Source organism: Chelonoidis abingdonii, chromosome 1 (genome assembly GCF_003597395.2).
Source record: "Chelonoidis abingdonii isolate Lonesome George chromosome 1, CheloAbing_2.0, whole genome shotgun sequence".
Lineage (NCBI taxonomy): Eukaryota > Metazoa > Chordata > Testudines > Testudinidae > Chelonoidis > Chelonoidis abingdonii.
Window position 1 is genome coordinate 100487705 of NC_133769.1, and position 24551 is coordinate 100512255.

At 52.1% G+C, this 24551-nt stretch overlaps 2 protein-coding genes across 4 annotated transcripts; both read left to right on the forward strand.

The window, feature by feature from the left end:
- Positions 1 to 1027: 1027 nt before the first annotated feature.
- Positions 1028 to 7208, forward strand: SSTR3 (somatostatin receptor 3). Its single transcript, XM_032779181.2, has 2 exons — positions 1028 to 1945; positions 5219 to 7208. Exon 2 carries the CDS (start codon positions 5256 to 5258, stop codon positions 6477 to 6479), a length of 1224 nt encoding a protein of 407 aa, XP_032635072.1. The 5' UTR covers positions 1028 to 1945; positions 5219 to 5255; the 3' UTR covers positions 6480 to 7208.
- A 10868-nt stretch (positions 7209 to 18076) lies between these two features.
- C1QTNF6 (C1q and TNF related 6) lies at positions 18077 to 24250 on the forward strand. 3 transcript variants are annotated; one of them, XM_032779183.2, is made up of 3 exons: positions 18077 to 18084; positions 19956 to 20205; positions 21521 to 24250. In XM_032779183.2, the coding sequence occupies exons 2-3, from the start codon at positions 19962 to 19964 to the stop codon at positions 22066 to 22068; spliced, it is 792 nt and encodes a 263-aa protein (XP_032635074.1). In that variant the 5' UTR covers positions 18077 to 18084; positions 19956 to 19961; the 3' UTR covers positions 22069 to 24250. The 3 variants fall into 3 exon arrangements, with proteins under 3 accessions (XP_032635074.1, XP_032635075.1, XP_032635073.1); XM_032779184.2 differs by lacking the exon at positions 18077 to 18084 and adding an exon at positions 18312 to 18653; XM_032779182.2 differs by lacking the exon at positions 18077 to 18084 and adding an exon at positions 18979 to 19864.
- The last annotated feature ends 301 nt before the right edge of the window (positions 24251 to 24551 follow it).

Genomic DNA, 24551 nt, shown 5'->3' on the forward strand with positions numbered 1-24551 from the left:
ACTGAAGATAGGACAAGAAGCAATGGGCTTAATCTGCGGCAAGGGAGATTTAGGTTAGATAGCTGGAAAAACTTGCTAATTACAAGGGTTGTTAGGCTCTGGAACAGGCTTCCAAGGGAGGTTGTGGAATCCCCATCACTGGAGGTTTTTAAGAGCAGGCTGGACAAACGCCTGTCGGGGATGATCTAGGTTTACTTGGCCCTGCCTCAGCACAGGGGGCTGGAGTTGATAACATCTCAAGGTCCCCTCCAGCCAGGGGCGGCTCCAGAGTTTTGCCGCCCTAAGCAGCAGGAAAAAAAAAAAAAGCTGTGATCGGCGGCACTTCAGCTCTACCACTGCAGCTTCATTTTTCGGCAGTGGTAGAGGGACTGAGGGACCTATCGCCGAAGAGCCAGAGGTGCTGCCCCTTTTCGTTGGCTGCTCCAAGCACCTGCTTGTTGCACTGATGCCTGGAGCCGGCCGTGCCTCCAGCCCTACATTTCTGTGAGTGTATGTTCAGCCAATGGAGCTGCACTTGCACCCCTTTGTATTAGGTCTGAATTTGGCTCTAGGAGCTCAAATACGGAAGGTGGGAAGTGGCAACCAGCCGGCTCTCAGAGGCTGAATGAGAGGGAAATGCGCCCTCAGAGAGGAATAGGAAACAAACAGAAATCACTAAGCTGGGGCAAGAGAAGCAGTTGGTAGGAGGTCTGCAGCAGGAACAAGGCTTGGCAATGTGGGGTTATCGTTTTTATCCAGAGGGACGCATTTGCAGAGTGGACTAGATTTCTCCCCTTGGAGCCAATCCCTTTCTGTGCCCGAGATCAGATCACCTGTTTGCAGAGGTGAGGCAATCAGCAGGGGGGAGGGGGAGATCTCATTCCTCAGGAGAGTTCCAGCAGGGAAATGGCCTCAGATAGGTAGGTGGTAGAGACAGAAAGATCCTTACTCCTCCATTCACTCTCCCGTATCCTATTGGAGATGCTTGTGGACAGAGGAGAGGAGAAGGGTGCAGTGGAAGCGAGAGTTCATCCCCCCCCCACCCCCCAGACCCGTATAAATACCAATGCATTGTGATCATGATGAAGCCCTGGGGGCTCCAATTGTGCCTGCCTAGACTGTAAACTGCTTGGGGCAGAGAACACCTCTCCTGTGCATCCGTAATCCCTCCCCCCGCCTGCAGCCCTGTAAAAAAACTCCCCTGGAGAGCAGAGCTCAGCCACCTGCTCCATCCAGCCTGTCTCCCCTGCACTGCGTTCTCACTGTACCCAGCCACTCTCTGCATCTCCCCTTTCCTGCTTTCACTCTCCTCCACTCCCCCTCATTCCTTCTCCCTCTCTGGCTTGCCCTCCGTCACCATCTGTCACAACCACCCCCTCATTCTCATTTTCTCTCTCACTCCCCGCCTTCCTTTCTCCTTCTCTCTCTCTCCATCACAATCACTCTGGCACTCCCCTCTTTTCCTTCTCCCCATTCTCCCTCTGCTACCATTCATTCTCTCTCTCTTTTTCTCTCTCTCATGCTCGCTCTTTCCCCCCACCCCCGGTCTATGCTGATTGGCTGGTGGGATCATTCCCGGGAGTAACTGACGCTCTTGATCTACCTAACCCTGTCCGCCAAGCCTCCACTTCAGCTGATGGAGAGCTGGAGAGGGGAGTCCTGGCTCCACTGAGCAGTGCTGGGAGCTGGGTCTGGTCCCTGCAGCAGGCAAGCCCTAGAGACCAGATGAGAGAGTCTGACCAGGCAGATGTGGCAGTGCTGGAGGAAGGCAGAAAAGTCCCATCACCTCTGGAGCAGCAGAAGAGGTGAGGGCAGCAGGCACCTCTGGAGAAGTGTGACAAGCAGTTCCAGCCCCTCAAGGACTGAAACCACATGGAGATTTCATTGGGAAATTTTTTTTAAAGGGGAAGAAACAATATGACACATTCTCCCGGTGTGTGGAGGAACATATAAATCCCACTGACGTGTAAGTACCAGGCAGATCTGCCTCCTCTTTCCACCCTCTCCTCCAGGCGCTCTCATGTGCAGAAGTTGGTTCTGCAGTTCCCCCAAACGGAACCTGCTGCCTCCCCTGCCTTGCTTTGTCCCCACAGACTGGTGGCTGGTGATGGCCAGGAGGTGAGAGAGTCATGAACTGGAGTAGGAACGAATGGCGGGAGGGATGGAGAAGGTGCAGGATTTGAGAGAGAGGCTATGTACCTTGCTTTAGGGAATTCTAGGTGGGTTTCCCATCATTTACAAAGCTAACCTATGCGTTGCTGATTCCCCTCTCTGCTCCCCCCACCCACAGTTTCTCCCTCTTATCCCTCGTTTCCCACTGACATTGTGGTTTCTTATTCCTAAAGACTTTGGATTTCTTGGATAAAGATAGAAATTGGCATTTAACTCACAAACCCCCACCTGGCTGGGACCCAGCCCCTAGGCACAAACACATTTGTGCTGATGTTATTATTTATTTGCATTACTGGAGCACCTAGAGGCCCCATCAGGTGCCCCAATCCAAAAAGTCCCAGCCCCAAAGAGCTTATAAGCTAAGTAACCAGTTCTTGATCCTATACCCCAGGCATCTCCCAATAGTTTCCTCAACCCCATTGGGTTCACCACATCTGCACCCCCCTCCCAGAGGTCTAACCACACCAATACTCCTATGAGGCCCCATGCCTGCAGTCAGAGTGCTCACTGAGATCCCTTGCCTCTACCTGCTGCTCTTTATGGGACTTAGATTTCACCACTCCTTACTTCCTGCCACCAGTCTATTCCTATTCTCTAGGTATGTCTACGCGGCAGACTATGTCTGGGCTCTGACTCAGGTTTGAGCCCAAGCCCCCTTCTGTCCACACACAAATCAGCCTGCCTGGGTCATCAAGCATTTAGGACCTGGGTGGGTCAGAGCCTGAGTCCTGCTGAGATTCAGGTCCAAGCCCTATCATTTTGCAGTGGGGAGGCAGGTCAAGTCACAGACGTGAGTCAGAAGATCTGCGAAGCTCAGTATGGACATGTTAGCACAGCTGTGAGGCTTGGGGCCAGCAGTTGTAAAGCTAGGCTTACAATGCAGTATGGATGCTCAAGTGTGGGCTTGGAAACACTGAGACCTGGGCTCTACTGTGCAGTGGGGACATCCCCTCTATCACTGTACCTGAACCCCCATGCCTGCCACTCCCCTGAAAAAATTAACACCTATGTACATCACTGAAAAGGCTCTGGAAGAGTTCAAAGAATTTCAAATCATAGAAGCAGAGAGTTGGAAGGAACTGCAGGGGTCATCTAGTCTAACCCCCTGCCAAGATGCAGGATACGCTTTCTATTCAGTCCATCTTTCCTGGCCAGTGCAGGGCAGTCCCTTACAGTGTATTCTCAGGGCTTTGCCTGCCTCGTATTAAATGGCCCAAGTGGTGGGGCTTCCATTGCAAAGGTTATTCCACAGCCCAATGGACTTCACTGTCAGGAAACCTTTCCTGATATTCAGCCTGAGCTTCCTATTTTTCAATTTCATCCCAGGACACCCCCCTTGGACTTCTCTAAACAGTTCAGCTCCCTCTCTGTTCATTCCCCCTCCCCTCCCGTCATAAACCAGAAGCTCATTCAACACAGATAACAAGGATAACGTAACGATGTCCTAGCTGTGTTCGGTAGAGAACCAGGACAGAGGGGGGCCACTGGAATGTGGGCACAAGTAGAAGGTGTGAAATGGGATGCGTGGTGGCGACCAGAGGAAGTATTTCTGTGGGGCTTCTCACAACACATTCTAATATTATAAGAACCAGCCCAAACCTCAGACTTTGCCTGAAGCTTCCAGAAGTTTGATTAATGTTTGGGGTTTTTTTTAGGTTTTTAATATCAAATCTTTGCCTGCCCTGGTTTTGTACGGTTTGAAAAACACCATGAGGGAAAATAGTTCTCAGCATATTTCTGAGCTGCTGGAGGTGGGTAGGACTGGAAATCGTATCCTTTGAGATTCCGAGCCCTCGTTACTAGGGAAAAGCTGGGATAAGCTTTGAAACATTGAAGGGTCTCCTGGCCCAAACCCTCAGGGGAGACTGGAGTGGGGAAGGTGCCATCTATTCCTGGGGCTAAGCATCCATCCTCTTCCATGCAAGTCCTCCCCACTTACAATATGGCTATTTGAGGAGCTAATCAAGCAGTGGGATCAATACACCAAGGGATGACAAAGGCATGGGGCTGCCATTTGAAATCTCAGAGGGGCTCTTCCAGACCTCTGATAATCCAAGAGCATTGCCAACATGCCACCATAGACTCCCCTGGCATAGCTTGGGGCAAGAGGCTGTGTCTCCATATCTTGCCCTGTGCTGAGCTACAGCTCCCACATGGCCCCAGCCCTGCCCCAAAGAGGCGACAGACAAGAATCCCATCCCTCCCGTCCCATGTTCAATCTCTGCCATTGTCAGTGGAGAGCTGGCACACACATAAGCTGCTAGTTTGTACAGGGTTCACTCTGAGCGTTTCCTTGCCAAAGCTTGATGTGACGGGCAATTGAGCGTCAGAAGATTAAGAGGGCTTGACGTTTGTTTTGGTGCTGTGGAGTGGTAAGGCAGAGACTTCTCCTTCCATTAGCAACCTGTATTTGAGAAGGCTCAGAGCCGCTCCTGGGGTCAGAGAGAGTGAGAGCGGGTGGTAGCTGGATGTATAAGTCCATCTGCCTCCAGTGAGAATGTTATAAATACTCCAGCTCCTCCTTTATTCATGTGCAGGGATGATGCAAACCTGCCTCTCCTTCTTCCAGGGCATTAAGCCAAGCTTCTGACATTTGCTCTGGACTTCAAGGGGATTTCTCGGCCTCAATAGTGGGTGAGGGGAGGTGGGTGGACAATAACGCCCTGGTGACTTACAGCAGGATCCCATCCAAGGTATAGAGACTTCAGCATACATGAGAATCAGGCCCCCTGAAATTAACTTCACCAGCCCTGGAGCCATTTTCAGTAGGAAACAGAGGTCTGTGGTTGCTCCTTTGGACTATTTCCCCTGGGAAGTCCCTTGGCTGTATACCAGGACATTTTCCCACTGGTCTCAATCACCCAATAGTGGTTCTTAAACAGCTGATCACATCTGACATTCTCCCATATGCTCCAGCGACTCCGGCATCTGAACCCCCCTCTCCTTCTCATCTGTGTCTGTGCCCACATGTTGTTATGCCTGCTATTTTATGTGTGGCTTGTTCAGCTCTGACTTCTAAAGTGTAAATACCTTACTTCTTCCTCTCCTCCTGCCTCCAACTCTCCAGCTGATCCAGTGGGAGATCGCCCCATCCTTCCTTTGCCATGGACTCTCCTGCTTTCACCTCCCCCACTCCTGTGGCTTCGGAGGAGGGGAACATCTCCACCAGCTGGGCAAGTTCCATCCTGGGAAACCTATCCACAACTGCCAGCCCAGGCATGGATGTCAGCGGAGTCCTCATCCCCCTGGTCTACCTCATTGTCTGCGTGGTTGGGCTGGTTGGGAACTCCCTGGTCATCTATGTGGTCCTGCGCCACTCAGTGAGCGAATCGGTGACCAATGTCTATATCCTCAACCTGGCACTGGCAGATGAGCTGTTCATGCTGGGGCTGCCCTTCCTGGCTGCACAGAATGCACTCTCCTACTGGCCCTTCGGCTCCTTCATGTGCCGCCTGGTGATGGCTGTGGATTCCATAAACCAGTTCACCAGCATCTTCTGCTTGACTGTGATGAGCGTCGACCGCTACCTGGCTGTGGTGCACCCAGGAAAATCGTCAAAGTGGCGGACGGCCCGCGTGGCCAAGGCTGTTAGCGCCATGGTGTGGGTGCTGTCATCAGTGGTGGTGCTGCCCGTGGTGGTGTTCTCTAATGTCCCCCTGGGGATGAGCACCTGCCACATCCAGTGGCCCGAGCCAGCCTCCGTGTGGAGAGCTGGCTTTATCATCTACACGGCCACCCTAGGCTTCTTTGGGCCTCTGCTGGTGATCTGCCTCTGTTACCTGCTCATCCTTGTCAAGGTCCGCTCTTCCGGCCGGAGGGTGCGGGCCCTTTCGTCCAAGCGCAAGCGGTCAGAGCGCAGGGTCACGCGCATGGTGGTGGCCGTGGTGGCTGTCTTCGTGCTCTGCTGGCTTCCCTTCTACGTGCTCAACATCATCAATGTGGTCTGCCCGTTGCCCAATGAGCCGTCTCTCTTTGGGGTCTACTTCCTCGTCGTGGTGCTGCCCTATGCCAACAGCTGCGCCAACCCCATCATCTATGGCTTCCTCTCCTACCGGTTCAAGCAGGGCTTCCGCAGGGCCATCCTGAGGCCATCCCGCCGGGTGCAGAGCCAGGATGTGGTGGCACGTCCCCCAGAGAAGACTGAAGAGGAGGAAGAGGAGGAGGAGGAAGCGGAGGACAGCGGGGTCAGCAAAATTGCCCAGAATGGCAATGGCCGACAGGAGTGTGCCCTGACCAGTGGAGCAGCAGGAGGCAGTGAGCATAAGCCGCTCCCGGAGGAGCCCGGGAGCTGTGATAAACCCAATGCACTGCACATCAGTTATTTGTAGTGAATGGAAGGGGGAGGCGCTGTCCCGCTGTCTCCTGGACACTACAGTCTGTATCTATGGGGGGTTGTGGACTGCAAGGCAGCCAGGTCCAAGGCTCCACTTGGAGATGGGCGAGTTCGAGGAGTGTCTGGAAGGGCAGAGTGCCTCCTGTGACTTCAGCAATCCTGTGGGAGGGGCTGGGCGACAGTATCTGGGTTGGGCTCGGAAGGGGAACTGGATAAGGGCAGAAGGGGGTGCAGAGCTGCAGAAAGGAGTCCAGCACTGAATCTCCCTACAACCGACAGACAGTATTACGAGTGGTTGCTAATGACTCTAGTGCCCTCGTCAGGTGCCCAAGCTATCCCAGTGTCTGTGGGAACCAGACACTCTGGGGCAGGATCATGGGGACATTTCCCCCCCGCCACCAACAAACACATACAGCCTGCCCCTAGGGCTGTCCTCTCCACACCTCCAGCTGCTCTAGTGTCTCTTGGGGACAGCTCCCCACCTTCTGTGTGACCTGATATTATCTCAACCGCATGGAATACCCTGATTCTTTAAAGGGTTCTCATGTCCCACCTGCAGACTGGTCTCATAGGGCTGGTTTAGGACAGTGGGCAGAGTATGAGACACACCCTTCCTCACCTCTAGATCCCAGGGTTTCATGGTGGTATTGGTGGGTACCTGGTGGGTGACTGAAGAAGACCAAAACACCATGGGCTAGGGGCAGGGCTTTCTGTAAGCTGTAATTTCCACTGCCCTCCTCCATCTTATCATGAATAAACATAAAGATTTAGAACTCTGTGAACAATGTCAAAGGATCAGTCTGTGTGTGAGTACGATTGTGCTGGGAGGATGAGGGTGCAGGTGTGACAAATGGGTGTGTCTGTGGGCGGGGGCAGCTATGTGGGAGTTAGGGTTGCCAGGTGTCTGGTTTTTGACTGGAAAGTCAGGTCAAAAGGGGACCTGTGCTGTGTCTGGTCAGTACAACTGACTGGACACCAAAAGTCCGGTTCCTGCAGTGACCAGCCTCTACTGCAGGGAGGGTGGGAAGAGCAGCTGCTGCTGGAGGAGCTCAGCTGATGGACTGGAGAGAAGCTTAGGAACTGGCTCCCAGCTCCGGTGGAGAGGAGGTAGGTACTGCCTTCTCAGCCAGGGCCCGGGTCTCTATGGCCCCTCTCTCTGGTGACCACCTCCCCCATCCGCTCTGCTGTGGCCCCTTGCTCTTGCTCCAGGGACCAAACCCCCCTCTTCTTGGCCTCGATTACCCCCTGCCCTGCCATGCCCCAATTGGGCAAGCAGGCAGTCACCGCATCAGCTCCTCCCATCCCAGCTCTGCAGGTGGCAGGTGAGTCCCATGGGAGGGGGGAGTGAGCAACTGAGAGAATGTTGTATTGTCTGGTTTTAAAATAATTGGAAAGCTGGCAACCATACTGGGAGCGAGAGTGGGAATTTTTGTGAATATGGTAATTCCCATATAGGTGTATGGTGGGCAGATGTGTGTGTATGTACAAGGGTTCAGGACTGGTTTTTCTATGGGTTTGTGTATGTGAGATTTTTGTACAAGTACAGGGACTGATTTTGTCTCTGTAGGGATATCTGCACAGGTGAAGGGGGTTGATTTGTCTCTGGGTGTCTCTGTGGGGGTGTCTGTACAGGTGCAGGAGGTTGATTTGTCTCTGGGTGTCTCTGTGAGAGTGTCTGTGCAGGTGAAGGGGGTTGATTCGTCTCTGGCAGTGTCTGTACAGGTGCAAGGGGTTGATTTGTCTCTGGGTGTCTCTGTGGGGGTGTCTGTGCAGGTGCTTGTCTCTGGCAGTGTCTGTACAGGTGCAGGAGGTTGATTTGTCTCTGGCTATCTTTGTGGGAGTGTCTGTACAGGTGCAGGGGGTTGATTTGTCTCTGGCAGTGTCTGTACAGGTGCAGGGGGTTGATTTGTCTCTGGGTGTCTCTGTGGGGGTGTCTGTGCAGGTGCTTGTCTCTGGCAGTGTCTGTACAGGTGCAGGAGGTTGATTTGTCTCTGGCTATCTTTGTGGGAGTGTCTGTACAGGTGCAGGGGGTTGATTTGTCTCTGTGGGGTTATCTGTATGGGTGCAGGGGTTGATTTGTCTCTGGCAGTGTCTCTGTGGGGATGTCTGTGCAGGTGAAGGGGGTTGATTTGTCTCTGGCAGTGTCCGTGGGGTGTCCATGTAGGGGGTGGGTCTGCATGGGTACAAAGGTGGATTTGTCTGCATCTGTGTGGTGGAAAGGTGGCTGCAAATGGGGGTGTGTGTGTGAGCATTTTTCCCTCTACCTTGCTCCATTCCTGCAGGCTCTGATAAATGCCACTCCCCATACCTTGAACTTTTCTATAAATGCTGTTGCTAAGATACAGCAATCAGTAAGAGCGACATTAAATCCAGAGTCTTCAGTAGGATTCTGGGCACCTTCCTCCAGGGGCGGCTTTGGAGAAATTGGGAGGTGGCGTGGGTGTGTGGGTGTTAAAGATCAGCCAAAAGGAGAAAGTGCTCCAAGAGATATGGAAGGATCCTGCGGGATGTGTTAACGGTGTCTCTCTGGGGCAGAAATACTTTTCAGATCAAGAGGCACCTCCGAGAGAGAGGGGGCGAGACTGTCAGGGGCTAGTTGTGTCATCGTAGGGAGCAGCCACAAGACCAAAAACACAGAACCGATATGAAGCCGAAGTAGAAAAATGCAGTGGGAACAGCAGAGAAAGGAGGCTTGAATGGTGAGATCAACCACATAATGGAATCACGTTCCTGAGGAGCAAATTCACTCAGAATCAATATGTGGCTAAATGAGAACTTGTTGGTCAGTGTGGGGATAGTCAAGCCCAGAGAAAGCAGCCAGGGCTGGGCAAGGAGTGTACTAGGGTAAGTGTCTTCCAATGCTGGACTGGCAGTCAGGGAGGGTTAACAGATACTGACTACCCAGCTGTCTTGGTGCTGGACTGTCTGTGACTGGGGGTAGGATTGGGGCTGATCCCCCTAACTCTGCAGTCCTTGCACTGGACTTTCTGCAAGTAATAATCCTCCCCCCACCCCAGATCCATCCTTTCTTCTCCCTGAACCCAGTATCTTGGTACCAGACAATCCATGAGTGAAGGCTAATCCCCACAAATTCCCTTTCCTGCTTCCTGAAGCATTCACCCTTGTAGCAGATATTGCATGTCTCTCTTTGGTGAAATGCATTCCCTTTGCTTGGCCGGGAAAGGGGTGCACATATAAAGATAGGTATATATCACAATGTGAGATTTCAGGGCCTTAGTATCTGCTCTCTTTCCTCGTAAATCACTTGTTGTGGTGGCTCTTCATGTCTTCTCCTTTCTCCTATACCTTTGGAGGCTCGATCCATGCAGAGATATGTGTCATGGACTCTAATACAGTCTGCAGTCTAAGCAGCAAACCCACAGCAACTGCAGGGAGTTAGCCAGTCTCAGTGGCTAGACCAAAAAGGCCATTCTGATTGTGGAAAGAGTTCCAGCTGTCATCTGGTTACCAGGAAGAGAAGGGATCATGACAAACTTCCAGAGTTCCCGTCTATGGCATGGTACAAGAGGCAACAGGTACCGGAGAGGAAAGGGCCTAGATCCCACAATTATAGAGGTAAACAAGTAGATGTCTTGATCCTGCTATTAGGTGGCATCACAGCGAGGGCAATGCTGGGTAATTCTGAAGCAGAAAGTGCTGCTGGAGGATGTAGTGGAGATGGCATTGACCTTCTGGGAAGGGAGGCAGCTGGTGGCTTATTCCTGAGCAGTGAGAGTAGCAGCTAGAAGAGGACGTAGCTGGAGAGAGGCAGTTCAGAGTACACGGGGAACAGACACATGAAGGTTTTCCATTTCCTTTTAGACTGGCTACATGACTGCTCTACCTCCTGCCTTAGGGAAGGAGGGATCCCTGGCTGTCAATTATATTATCAATATACTACACATGCCACCTTGGCCATACGATGAAGTAGAAACCCTTTGCCAGGTTGATGGATTAGAGGGAGCTCATGGTCAGCCTCTGCAGCCCTTCTGCAACGAGAAAAAATGAAGACATTTTTGCCCACAACAGCTAGGTGCAGAAACCCTAGGCTGCTCAGCCCTGCAGACAGGACTCAGAGTGATGTCGATTTCTCTAGGCTGTGCCCACTGGAAAGGCCGTTCAGTGTCTCCCACCATGGAGCTGGTTGAAAAATGATATGTCTGGGGGGACATGTTCAACAGTTTTCATTTTTTCAAGATATTTTGTAAAAAATTGCAACACATTCTAATTTTTGCACTGAAACAAGCTCGCCCTCCCACGTTTTCTATCTTTCCCTTCCTCTTTCCCCCCTTTTTCCAGTTGCAAAATGGGGATGGGGGAAAGGGAGGGGAGAAAACAAATAGAAAATGAAAATGGGAAAACAAATTTTTTTTTTACTTTTTTCATTAAAAAGTCAGAAAAAAAATTTAATACCAAAAATTGTCTGCAGAATTTTTCCATGTCGATGAAAAGTCTGTTTTTCATGGGGAGGAGTGGGGGGTAAGGGGAGTGAAAATTTTCAGCTAGTTCTGTCCCACAGCCCTACCTCCCCCGTAAGTTCACGGCTGCCATCAGCTTGTATTGCTGTGTGCAAACTGCATTCATGTGGCTGGCCCTGTGCATCTCTTCTGGGTTGGGCCCTGCAGTGGGCTGGCTCTGGGAATGATAGGGGCTGAAGTCATGCACAGCAGCTAGCTGAATTCTGGACATGTTCAGGGGGATTTGTTCTAATCAGACGTGGAAATGGATTTTTCTATTCTGGCTGCAGAGACACAGAGATAAGGGTGCCATCAAACCCTCTTCCACACTAAGGGTTTCATTCTTATCACGTAGTGACCAGAGCTGCAAGTCTAGCAGAGACCACAGCGCTTCCAGCAGCCCCTGCAATGCCTCTTCCCTGCTTGTCTTTGTTCACTGTCAGGGTGCTTAGAAATAGAAGGACCCTATTCTGCAGGCACTGCAAGAATGTGTGTGTATGCGCACCAGCACATGCATGTGTGTGTGTATTTAAAGCCGGGCTCTGATTACTGACCTTGAAAATATACTCATAACACAATACCTTACGTACCCCCACTAAGCCTAATGATACACAGTCTGCACCCACACAATCACTGAGCTGTACCTGCTCTCTGCTTGACCTTACCCTGCTGCTGTAACTTCTTTGAAGAGAACTTTGCAGAAATGAAAAGGGCCACAAGGAGGGGTTCAGCCTAACTGAGGGGAGGGCACGTTACAAGGCTGCGCTGCTTACACAGCCTGCACTTGATGTCCTTCTCAGCTATTTTCAGGAAGCCATTGTTTACACGATCCGTATGGTAAAACAGCGGCTCCGATAAGGTGAATGGCAAACCTACACAGGCACATGGCGTGTGCCTTCGTTTCTGAATTGTTTGGGAGCATGGGTCAAGGCTGCAGGCTGGGGGTGGTTTCTAAACAGTTCTTGATGCAGGGGCATCAAACAGATAAAAACGCAGAGAGATGTGAACAGATTAGATGCTCCCTGCTCTCCTGGGGATGCAATAGCAAACTGAAACCCTTTATCTGCTTGAACGAGTGGAAAATATGCAAATATTTGCTCATGAAAACTTAGTGTTCTTTGCCTTCCCAAGCTTAAAATATGCAAACGCACACACAAGGCACCCACCTCGCACAGATCTCGCACCCAGACAGACAAAACGCCCAGCACAGAAACACAAACACAGTGCCCATCTAAACACATGCACACTCAGCATAACATGTACCATCTAATATGTACACTCTGCCTGTGGGATACAAATAGGGTGACCAGACAGTAAATGTGAAAAACTGGGACAGGGGGTGGGGGGGTAATAGGCGCCTATATAAGAAAAAGACCCAAAAATCGGGACTGTCCCTATAAAAGCGGGACATCTGGTCACTCTAGACATAAATGCAACCCTAAAAACATACATGCGGATGCATACATGTAAAACATATATGTGCATGCTGACTCATGTATGGTGCCTATGCGGACATTTAGAAACACGCTTGCAACACATCCTGTTCCCTGCAAATGGTGTTATATTGGCATCTCCTGTTAAGGTAGGAGTAAGGGGATGTAGATTTGACTGCAGTACAGGAAGACACCTTGGCTAGCACATTCTGTGTCTGTTGTCAGCCATAGGTACAGCTGCACCCATGTTTTTAAGTGCTGCAGTAGGCAGGGCTAACCTGCTTGGGCACCATTGCTTCATCCGACACTCACTGCAAGAAGTGGTAGTCTTTCCATTGACCGTAGTGGGATTTGGGTTGGGCCCCATGCAAAGAAGACTTATAGTGTTGCCAACATAGGCAGCTAAACTTCTTGCTCACAACGGGGCACAGAACGTGCGGGTGTGGACAAGGCTTGAAGCAGAGGGAAAGTTTACCAGTGGCTGTAGGTGCTGATCCCCGTTTCTCCTTCAGGGGGAGCTATTTGCTCACATTGGGCCCTATCCGGCCTGGTCTCATGCCTTCCCCCAACCCCGCATGTCAGGGCTGTAGAGTTCCCAGCACAGCTGTCAGGGCAAATAGGATTAGAGGGGGCAGGAAGAGTAGGGGTGATCAGGGCCTAAAACATAAGATTCCCATCACTCCCTTGCAGACAGTTCCTGGCAGTGGCCAAGGTAACACTACCGGAGACGCTGCCCAACACAAAGCCTGCAGAACGTTTCCTCAGGATAGGAGGTCGTTTTGTCCTGACAAGTGGGGTCTCCCCACACAGGGGCGCCCTGTGCTGGGAGGGGCACAGTCTCCTCCACCCTGACAATGTGGAATTTTGCCGGGCAGCTGAGTGTGCTGGACGGCTTTGGGGCTGGGCATGAGGTGAATGGGAGGGGAGTGGGTCATGTGACCAAATGGGACCCCTGTGTGAATAACCAGTACTGGGCAAACGGCTTAGATGGGAATCCAAACCAGCCCTGCACTCCAACTGTCTGTGAGACCCCTGTCATCTAGGTGACTTTAACGTGCTCCTTGCTGGGGGGCCTGGGCGCAAGGCCCTGCAAATGGGGCAGACACAGTGGTGCAATATCACCATCTGTGCACCATGAAGCAAGCACCATTGCCCTGAGCTGCTGTCAGGAAGAGCAGATGAAAGCAGAAACAAACATTAATGTAGGCAGGGCCTCACATTTTCCAAAGGGGCCCTAAAATCCTGCAGCTGCCCTCCAAAGGTCACGGACCAGTTTGGAAAAAGAACGAGGAGTATTACTGGCACTTTAGAGACTAGCATATTTATCTGGGCATAAGCTTCCGTGGGCTAAAACCCACTTCATCGGATGCATGCAATGGAAAATAACAGTAGGAAGATATATCTATACACAGAGAACATGAAAAAATGGGTGTTGCCATGCCAACTGTAATGAGAGTGATCAGTTAAGGTGGGCTATTATCAGCAGGAGAAAAAAAACTTTTGTAGTGATAATCAGGATGGCCCATTTCCAACAGCTGACAAGAAGGTGTGATTAACAATGTGTGTGTGGGGGTGGGGGGTGGAAATTGACATGAGGAATATAGTTTTTACTTTGTGTAATGACCCATCCATTCCCAATCTTTATTCAAGCCTAATTTAACGGTGTCCAGTTTGCAAATTAATTCCAATTCTGCAGTTTCTCACTGGAGTCTGTTTCTGAAGTTTTTTTGTTGGAGAATTGTGACTTTGAGGTCTGTAATCGAGTGACCAGGGAGGCTGAAGTGTTCTCCAACTGGTTTTTTAATGTTATAATTCTTGACGTCTGATTTGTGTCCATTTATTCTTTTGCGTAGAGACTGTCTGCTTTGGCCAATGTACATGGCAGAGGGGCATTGCTGGCACATGATGGTGCAGCTAATGTGATTAGGTCTTATGATGGTGTCCCTTGAATAGATATGTGGACAGAGTTGGCAACAGGCTTTGTTGCAATGATAGATTCCTGGGTTAGTGTTTTTGTTGTGTGGTGTGTGGTCATTACACAAAGTAAAAACTATTTCCCCATGCTATTTTTCCCCCTATTGTTACTCACACCTTCTTGTCAACTGTTGGAAAGGGGCCATCCTGATTATCACTACAAATGTTTTTTTTCTCCTGCTGACAATAGCCCACCTTAATTGATTAGTCTCATTATAGTTGGCATGGCAATACCCATTTTTTCATGTTCTCTGTGTATATATATCTTCCTACTGTCTTTTCCATGGCATGCATCCAATGAAGTGGGTTTTAGCCACAAAAACTTATGCCCAAATAAATTTGTTAGTCTCTAAGGGTATGTCTACACTACCTGCTGGATGAGGGATTGATTTTTCGCTTCTAGTGTAGACACGATAAAATCGATCCCCGATTGCTCTGCCATCGACTCCGGAACTCCACTGCGGTGAGAGGCAGAAGTGGAGTCGATGGGGGAGTGGCTGCCATCCTCACAGCCAGGTAAATTGACCTAAGATATGCCGACTTCAGCTACACTATTTGCCTAGCTGAAGTTGCATATCTGAGGTCGACACCCCCTTCCCCCTAGTTTAGACCTAGCCTAAGGTGCCACAAGGACTCCTCGTTCTTTTTGCTGATATAGACTATCATGGCTACCACTCTGAAACCTGGGACCAGTCTGGGGCTCTCCTTCTCTCAGGCTACGTCTTCACTACCCGCCATATCGGCAGGTAGCAATCGATTTCTCAGAGATCGATATATTGCGTCTTATCTAGATGCGATATATCGATCCCCGAACGAGCTCCTGTCAACTCCGGAACTCCACCAACGCGAACGGCGGCAGCGGGGTCGACAGGGGGAGCCGTGGCCGTCGATCCCGCGCCATGAGGACGGTAGGTAACTTGATCTAAGCTACTTCGACTTCAGCTACGCTATTCACATAGCTGAAGTTGCATATCTTAGATCGATTTCCACCCCTAGTGTAGACCAGCCCTCAGTTCAGACTCCATCTAGCCTTAATTCATCCTCCGGCAGAGCTGTGGGTGGCACTGCACTGGGTATGTAAAACACAGGCCTCTGAGGGTCTACAAACATGAAGTAATTTTACCTCATAACACCCCTGCAAGGTAGGAATTAGGGCAGAGATGATCAGATGTTACTAGTGGTTCTGGGGGCCCAACCTGAGCTGCCTTAAAGGGGCTTGGTTGTCAGAGGGCAGGAGCTCAGCACTTCCTGACAATCAGGCCCCTTTATGGTGTCTTTTGGGTACCCAAGTATTCAGGCACCTAAAATGACTGGTCATTTTTCAATATCTTGGCCTATCGGCCCATTTCACTATGACCAGGAGAGCCTAAGTGATTTGCCTGTAACACAGTGAGTCAGTAGCAGGGTTGGAAAGAGAACAGAAAATCCTGGCTAACAACTCTCTGTGCTATTAGAAAGCACTCACTCCTTTCCAGGACAGAGCTGGCTCTGTTCCTAAAGAGTAGGCCCTGCTCTAAAAGGGGAATCAGCTGTTGAGTTGAACAAGTAATGATGGGGGGGTGGGGGTAGGGGGGAGATTGCTCAGCCTGGTACAGTCCAGAGTGTGGGGGAGGGACTCACAAAGGACCAGACCGTTCTCCAAGGGAGGATGGAAAAGACAGTAATTACAATAAGAGCCCTTGGCCAGCAGCTGGTTTCAATCAGCTGGGCCTGCTCTCACCCACTCCTCTGGCAGTGCTAACAAGGAGCAGCTGAGGATACACGTAGCTCAATGCAGGACTTCTCTTAAGGGGATCAGAGGTAAGGGGTTCCCAGTGTTCCACTCACACGGCAAAGCACCTGGAAAGTAGGAAGGGGTGGCAATAGAAAAGGTACTTAATGATAAAAAGGATAAGTAGCTGGGAAGAAGTGAGAAGGGACTGTTTGCCTGTGTCTAGATAAGCATAATGCCTCCAGTCTAGAGGAAAAAGCCAGCCTGCTCCGTGGCCTTGGAAGATGTAAGGAAATTAATGTGTATGTGTGTGTGAGAGACAGAGAGAAACGGGAAAGGAGCAGAGAGCTTGGACTGCAGGGGGCTGGAGGCGCTCCTGTGATTAGGCCAGGAAGGGGTCAGTAGTCCTTCTAGATAGGTTAGGGGCCACTTGCAGGGGATGGTGGTGGGGGAGGAGACAGGGCAGGGGGTCAGTCCCTGTAGATAGGTTAGGAGTCATGTGCATTTGATGGGTGGGGAGGGACAATATAATGAAGGGGATGTTGGGGAAGCTCATTTCTTTCACTCTCCAGGTTTTGTCCGAGGGGGGGAGCAGCTGCACTTCAGCAGAGAGTACTGGAATCCAATCTGGCAAGAGCTTTCCTGTGTTGGCTTCAAGGCAGAGAGAAAGCATGTGTGTGTGCGTGTGTGCAAAGCCCTGTGGAGTCCCCATGTGCTTCTGATCAGATGATAAAATAGCCCATGAACTCTTCAGTAAACTGTGTTTTCACCTACCCCGCTAGCTCACAAGAGTGTAGCAAGAAGGCTGGAGAGAAGATGGAAGCCAACCTTCTCCTACTGCTCCAGGGAAAATGTCGCCTAAAGATAAGGTGCAGAGCTGCACAAGGGGCTGGAAAATATCCTATCTGGAAATATTCAATAGCTTCTAGAGGAACTAGGCCAAGATCACTCAGCGATTGGCTCTACCTTCATATTCATGCAGTGCTGTGGCTTCACTTTCATACCCCACAGGATACTCCCAACCCTAATTAAGCCTAACCACTAGCCATGGGAGGTAGGCAATTCAGGGTCCTTGAGCCATAATCTCTGTCAAAGCTCCATTAGCAGGGAATTGGGCCTAGCATCCCTATTTTACATGTTGGGGAAACTGAGGCACAGAACAGTGACCAGGCAGGTCAATGGCAGAACCTCGATTAGAAGTCAGGAGTACTGTTGTGAATTGCTGAAGAGCACCTCTGCCCTGGTGAATCCACCCTGCTGGCTGGGATGAAAGGGGCATTCATCTATGTGCATTCATTTGTGGGGGTTCCAGTAGAGCAGGGAGGTCAATAACATTCCTCTCCCTCCTTCACCCTATGCTCTCTGCACATATTTTCCCAGACTTTCTGTTTGCTTCTCCAGTGGTGCTGGGGCTCCTGCCAAGCCCCAGCTACTCCTCGGGAAGCAAGCTGGCTGTAACTGCCTCTGACTCCCAAACTAAACAATCGGAAAAATGTTTCCTTTCCTCAGTCTCCCATGGCCTGTTAAACATTCTCCAGCTTTCCTCTGGAATTACAGGAGTGGAGCAAACCTGCTGAGTCGGCACTTATGCTCACGGAGTGGCGGGTGGAAATCACTTTGCTCTCCCCGGCTGCCCAGGCCCGAGCCAGGTTTGGCTAGAAAAGGCACCTGGAAGGCCTCTGGCTTAGCTGCATGGGGAATTGAGGGCAGAGGGTACCCTGCAACAGTGCAGCATCTTGGCCCCAGGCCCGTCACGCAAGGCCTATCACAGATGGCATGATGAGCTAGCCCAGGGCTGGCTACAAAGAGCCACGTACACATCTGGCCTGAGAGATGAGTGGGTGGCGTGGCCTTTCCCCAGCGAGGTCACGTTCCAGAGCATTTTCAGCTGGAGACGCCCTTTCTGGGCAAGATTTCAGGCAGAGGACGTGACCCGCGCCAGAGAGGGGACCGGTCTGTGCCCCTTTCAGAGAGGGAACCAAACCAGGGAAGAGACAGATCCCAGCCCAGCCAGCAGGAGGCGCTGTAAGGAATGGAGCAGAGGTGGGAACACAGGGGCAAGCCTGCCCTAGCCACCCAGTAGAGATTGGGCTTGGGGGGCGAGCAACAGCTGTGCCCCAGCGGCAGCAGGGGGGGCTAATGCAGGGGACGCTGTGCCGCAGCAGAGCAGAGGTGGCAGGCAGGGACAGGTCAGGCCTGCAGAGCCTGTCCCGCCAGAGGGGCAAGTGCTGGACGGGGACACGCCCGGTGTGTGTCAATCCCGAGCTCTCCCCGGGCAAGCAGCTGCTGCCACGGGGCCTGGGGGGCTCCTCGCTTTCCAGCCTTCCCCAGCCCCAGGCAAGGGTTAAAGGCGGCGGCGCGGTGCAGAGCCGAGCGCGCGGGGAGAAGGGGGCGCGCCGGGGGCGGGGAGGGAGGCGCAGCCGGGCTCTGCGCCGAAGCCAGCGGTTTGCGGTGCCTTTGCCAGCAGCGAGCTCCCCGCGCCATGGGACTCGGGGCGGGCGGCGCGAGCAGAGGCTGCCCGGCCAGCAGCGGGGAGTGAGCGGCTCGCAGCGCACGAGACCCTTCCGGCGGCGGCCTGTCGCCTCTTCTGCAGGGTGAGCCGGGGGCGGAGGGGCGAAGGCTGCGGGGTTTGATCGCAAGAGCGGCTCGCCCGCCTCGCTGGGGCCCTTTGCACCCTCCAGCCCGGCTGTAGGCTGGACCAGGCAGAGCTGAGCAACCACACGTGCCTGGCCCGGCTCCGCAGCCCCTTGCTGCCCCTCCTGTGGGAGCACCGCAGGGCCAGATGTGGCTCTCCGATGCCTGCCCCAGGCTTCATGCCCTTGAGAGCAGAAGTTGGCCACTGCTAACTAAGCCTCATCCCCCCCCCATCCCCCCAGTATGTAAATATTACTAATCCCCTATGGGGTGGGGGTGAGCTGCAGAGAGGAGGGAGTGACTTGGCCAAGGTCACAGACTCAGTCAGTGGCAGAGGACTCAGCAGCATGTGGTTTCTAGTCCGGTGAGCGGGTCACTTGGCCGCACCTTGTGACCTTGGCCGTGATGGAACAGTACCCACGGGGGTGCGAGATGGCTAGATGCTCTCTAATGGGATTTAGAGCAAGACTCCAATTAAAGAAAATACCCATTGCTGAGTGAGCCGCAAGACATTTGTCTATGACCCTCCCCCAATGTTAGAAACTGATTTGATGCTCTCATGAGCTAACAAATTTATCATTCCCCTACCAGATCTCCTGTCTTTCCTGATAGCAGCAGACAGCTCAAGAATACCCTGGCAATGTGCTTTCCCCCCTCCCTGACCCCTCAGATATGTCAGGGCATCGGCTCAGAAGTAGGTATGGTTTCAGCTTTGCCAGCGGTAGGAGATGAGAAAATGGCCCAAGCAGGATGTTTTTAGTGCTGTAAGGTCACGACCCTTATCGCAGAGCTAACCTCTGAGACCTGAGTTTGTTTTCATCACCAGGGGCTCTTGGATTTGCCTCTTCTCTTTTTATTGCAGCCTGAAGATTGAATCCCCGGGCGCTGGTGCCCTGGGTTCCAGTGGTTACACTATGGGCGCTGGTGCTCTAGGTTCTGGAGGACAGGCCTCCTCTTAGTGGCAGGACCCCAGGCTCCAGGGAGTTAGGCACGCCCTAGAAGTGACACCACTGCGGCTTGGACTGCAGCCTTAGCCCTCCAGGGACAGGCATGTATTAGACTCCAAAGTAGCAGCTCTCTACAGAACAGTGACTAACTCTGTCTTTCTGTCTCCTTCCTTCCCTCTCTGCTCCCGTGATGAATGAACTGGCTTTAGCCACAGAGAATGGAGGTGCAGTGCCCTGTCCTTTCATGTTGGCCTCTGCCCTGGCTCAGTCATCCTCTTCTTCTGTCTCTCTCTCTTACTGGCTCGTGTCTTCCAGGTCACTATGGTAATGATTCAGCTACGAGCTCGCGTGGCCTTTCTTGTGCTCCCTCTGTTTGTATTTGGGGCACCTACTGACGAGCCTGACCCCAAAGAAGCAACAACCCTCCCAAATGGCTGCAGACGCTGCTGCGACCCGCTGGATTCCCATGGCTCCTCAGAGGTCACCCCCGGCCCTGCCAGACCCCATGCGTCACTGTACCCAATGCCAGAAGTGCGTCCATACATCAACATCACCATACTAAAGGGTAAGTGCCAAGCCAGTGTGCCTGGGACCCAAGGTCTTGGGAACCAGCATCGCTATAGTGAAAGATAAGGTTCTGTGCTGGCATACCGGGTGCCCACAGACTACCAGTGACGTCAGTGTCACCATACTGACGGGCAACAGTGCATCAGTTATATCCATCAAACACCCAGTTGCCAGACTGAAAGGCATGCCCCAGCATATCCAGTGCCTGATGTCCAGACTGATGGACGTCTAGTTGTTTGTCATTATGAAGGGTAAGTGCCCATGCTGGTACATGTAGACTTATGCCTATGTAGCCAGAGAGGTGGAATCAGCCTGTAGAATGCCAGTTTTCCCCTGAACCCAGCAGTCTTCCTGCTGTAGCCTCTGAATTCAGGGGAGCCACCTCTTCGCCTGCTTTCCACTGGCTCCTGTTTATTGCCACCGGGGGAGAAGCATCAGCAGTTGCCTCTTGCCAATCTGAACCTGCTTCAGGATCAAGCTGCCCTGTAGTGCAGAGGGAGGGAGCAGCAGGTCCTTGCCCAGCCAGGAAGAAGGAGAGGGTGTGCTGTTAACAAAGGCACAGTGCCACCACTAATGTCCTGCGCAGGGAAGGCTAATGGGAGGCCATCTCCCTGAACCTCATGTCATCTGGGAGAGGGAGGAGGGGAATGACATGAGCCCTAACATTTGCTTTTCTCCCCAAGCAGCTAGGAGGATGCTTGCATGAACTCCCCCACACTCATATTTGCAAAGAGTGACTCCCAGCCAAGACCTGCTCCAGGCAGCTCCTGCTGGCTTAGCTCAGGGTGGCATGGGGGTGGCTCTCCGGTGCAGATCAGCTACTTCCTCAAGGGTCCCCATTTGAGGCTTAATGCATAGGATGTGCATGCATGGTGAGTCCTGGCACTGAATGGGAGATTCTGCTCTTTGGGCCCAGTTCATCATTGCTCTGCAGCCCCTTTGTGCTAGCTAGGCATAGGGGTGCTCAGAACCACCTCCACAACAGCTCCCAGCACTGGGGGGCATTCTGGGGCCAGAGCAGGGAGGGGTGGCCAGGGGAACCGGTGCTCAAGGAAGTTTGTGTTCCTGCAAAGCCCCAAAGAGGCCCATGAAACAGGGTAGCAAGTTAGGGCTGCACTCACCCCCACAACCCCTGAACAGGGAAAGCTCAGACTAGCTGTGCTGGTGCCTGCACAGGGAAGAATCAGATCCTCTGTAGACAGCTCTAGTTTCTGGTCACAACCCTGGCCTCCTCAAGACAGCCCAGTGCTTGGCAGCTTTCACATCTCACTTTGGGTATCTTATGGAGCGCATCCCTCTGCTTTGTTTCCTAGGAGACAAAGGAGATCGGGGGGAACCTGGGACTCCAGGGAAATGGGGCAAAGAGGGGCCACCAGGCGAGCGGGGCCCCCAGGGTCAGAAAGGCAGCAAGGGGCAGATGGGTGCCCCGGGGGATCCATGCAAGCACCAGTATGCCGCTTTCTCCGTGGGCCGCAAGAAGGCACTGCACAGCAGCGAGGGCTACCAGGCCCTGATCTTCGACACCGTCTTTGTCAACCTCTATGGCCACTTTGACATGTTCAAGGGCAAGTTCTACTGCTACACAGCCGGCCTGTACTACTTCAGCCTGAACGTCCACACCTGGAACTTCAAGGAGACCTACATGCACGTCATGCACAACGACCGGGAGCAGGTCATCCTATACGCCCAGCCAAGCGACCGCAGTATCATGCAGAGCCAGAGCCTCATGCTAGAGCTGCGGGAGAATGATGAGGTCTGGGTGCGCCTCTACAAGCGGGAGCGGGAGAACGCCATCTACAGTGATGATGTGGACATCTACATCACCTTCAGCGGCTACTTGATCAAGCCCAGCCTGGAATGACGGCCCTCCTCCCTCTCTCTCCTTCTCTCTCTCTCTCTTTCTCTTTTCACTGCCCGCAATCACTGCAAACCACAAAGGAGGAAATGGACTGGGGGCTCCCTGGGAGGGTCATGGGATGGGAGGGCACCAGGGAATCTGAAAGAAAACACCAGCTATCCAAATCAGGGCCAGCCTCATTCAAAGTGTGTCATTGACTTCCAGGTAAGCCCCATTCACCTTGGATAGGGGATGCCTCAGGTCACCCCTGGTCTTGCTAGGCCTTGTGAGCCTTCCCACGGCCTAGCTCAGCGGCAGGGACATAGATAACAATACAAAGCTAGGGAATGATGGTACAGTCCCTGGCTGTATAGACCGACATTCATCTGGGATGTAGACAGCTGGATCCTCCGCTGGTGTAAATCGGTGTCGTTCCACTGAAGTGAACAGAGTTACACCCAGGTACACCTGCTGTGGATCTAGCCCTAAGTATTGAAAGAGAGTGAGACCCTTTGCCCATCGGCAAAGCTCCCCTCCAAGCCTCCCATAGGATGCTCTCTGGTCTCAACTTCCATGTTAGGTTCAAAGCCATCCCAGCTTTGGACTGTTCCTTTTCTGGAGGCTGAAACAGACCTGATTCTGCTCTCCTACCCCACCAGATTTACACCAGTGTAACTATCAACTTCAGCAGAGTTCCCCCTACTGCATGCTGATGTGAGAAGAGAATCAGGCCCAATAATCAGGCACTGGATTCCACTGTCACAGTCCCATGGGTGTGGCTGGAACAGCTCTGCTAGGAGACAATCATTCCTTTAAAATCCCACCTCCAATCCCTTTGAAAACAATAGGGAGGAACTGGCTGCGTATGGTGGTAGGTGACACCTTTTAGTACTAACGCACAGGGTCAGCTTCTGTCCAGTTCCTCCCTGGTACTCCAACGGAAGAAGGATAGCCAGTGGTTGCTTCATAACCTCTACAAGGTGAACTGGGCCTCTCAGTCCTGCTCCCAGTGAACAGATGTCCACATCACTAAAACGTCCCCACACGCTGACTGTCTCCTGTGCTGGTGATCTCAGTGGAGAAGCCACGGAGACTGAAATACACTCCCACCCCTCCCAGTCAGAGGTGAGACATATTGGCAGGGCTGCTTGGCAAAACTTGTGCTGCCAAGCAGCCCTGACCTAGCTCTGCTGACCTAGCTCTGCTTCCAGTGTCATCAAAGGAAGCTTTGCCACTGGCTTCACTGGCGACTGAATCAGCTCTGAGTGCTTTTGCAAACCCCTGCCTACGTGTCTTGAGGACACAGTAAAGATGAGATGCCAGGCTGTCACTGGGTCTGTTTTCGACAGGACTAAACTCACACCAGAAAGACATCAGAGGGAAAGAAAGGAGAGGTGAACTCGAGAACACTGTAGGCCAGTTTCTCTTGTTCATATTGCTGCCCCTCATTTACTCAGGATGAGGAGCTGAGGGGAAAGGATCGAGTCCCAGGCTCTTCCCCACCTGACCCTCATAACAGCTTGCGTTAGCACAGCTGGTATGAAAAGCAGGATCCCTCCAAGGAAGGTTGGTCCTATCAGGGGCCTCATGCGTCTGATGGAATGCCAGGGTGTGAGGAACATGGAGACTGGAATTCCCCTCTCCCGGCCCAGTGGAGTGTGGGCTTGGGGGAGTCGTGAGGGAGTCGCATGCTAGGGGTGAGGTTTAGGAGCAAAGGAACTAGCAATTGAATTCCTCTCCCTCTCTCTTTAGAAGCCACAGACTGCCAACTCAGCTGTTGTGTATTTACAGTATGTGGTGTCCCTGTGTCTCCCCAGAGAGGAGCAGGAATCTCTAACGCTGAATAACTTCCAGACCTGAGCTCTGAACTCCCTCCCTGTCCAATGTCACTGTTTACTTCTAAAGGGCCAGCTTGGGGGCTCAAACACTGCAAAAGGGCAGCTGGTCGGTGCTTAAAACATATTGGGGAGTAGGGAGAATGTGTGTTTCATGGGCCAGCTTCAGCCCCTTGGTGCTAAATAAGATGGCAGCCCCTTGGTGCTAAATCAGGTTTCAAGAGAGTCATTGGTGCTTACTGGGAGGAGTGTCAGGGTAGCAGAGACACAAAGTACTGTGGAATTAATGGTGCTTTACATTACAGAAAACTACCAAGAACTTTTGTATATATGTTTTTCAGTTTTATTAAATCTTTTTTTTTGCACTTTGAGATGATTTCTCCTATACGGTCTTTTCTTTCTGTCTCCAGTCGGTTTAAGACAGGGGCCCCACTGGTCTAGGAGGCCAGAAGACTTGGCTTCTATTCCTGGTGGAGTCACCCACCTACTGAGTGATCTTGGGCGAGTTACTCTCAGTGCCTCTGTTTCCCCATCTGTCAGATGGAGATAATGATGCTCAACCTCCTTTGTAAAGGGCTTTGAGATCTATGGATGAAAGGCGCTATGTGAGATTTGTCATTAGTAGGACATTTCTGATCCTTTATAGAAAATGTTCTCAGCTACCAAAGCTCC

Excerpts from the sequence above, each read along its gene's own strand:
- SSTR3 (XM_032779181.2), top strand. The coding sequence starts at position 5,256 with ATGGACTCTCCTGCTTTCACCTCCCCCACTCCTGTGGCTTCGGAGGAG.
- C1QTNF6 (XM_032779182.2), top strand. Across the intron at positions 20,206-21,520 it reads CAACATCACCATACTAAAGG|GAGACAAAGGAGATCGGGGG; the intron begins GTAAGTGCCAAG and ends TTTGTTTCCTAG.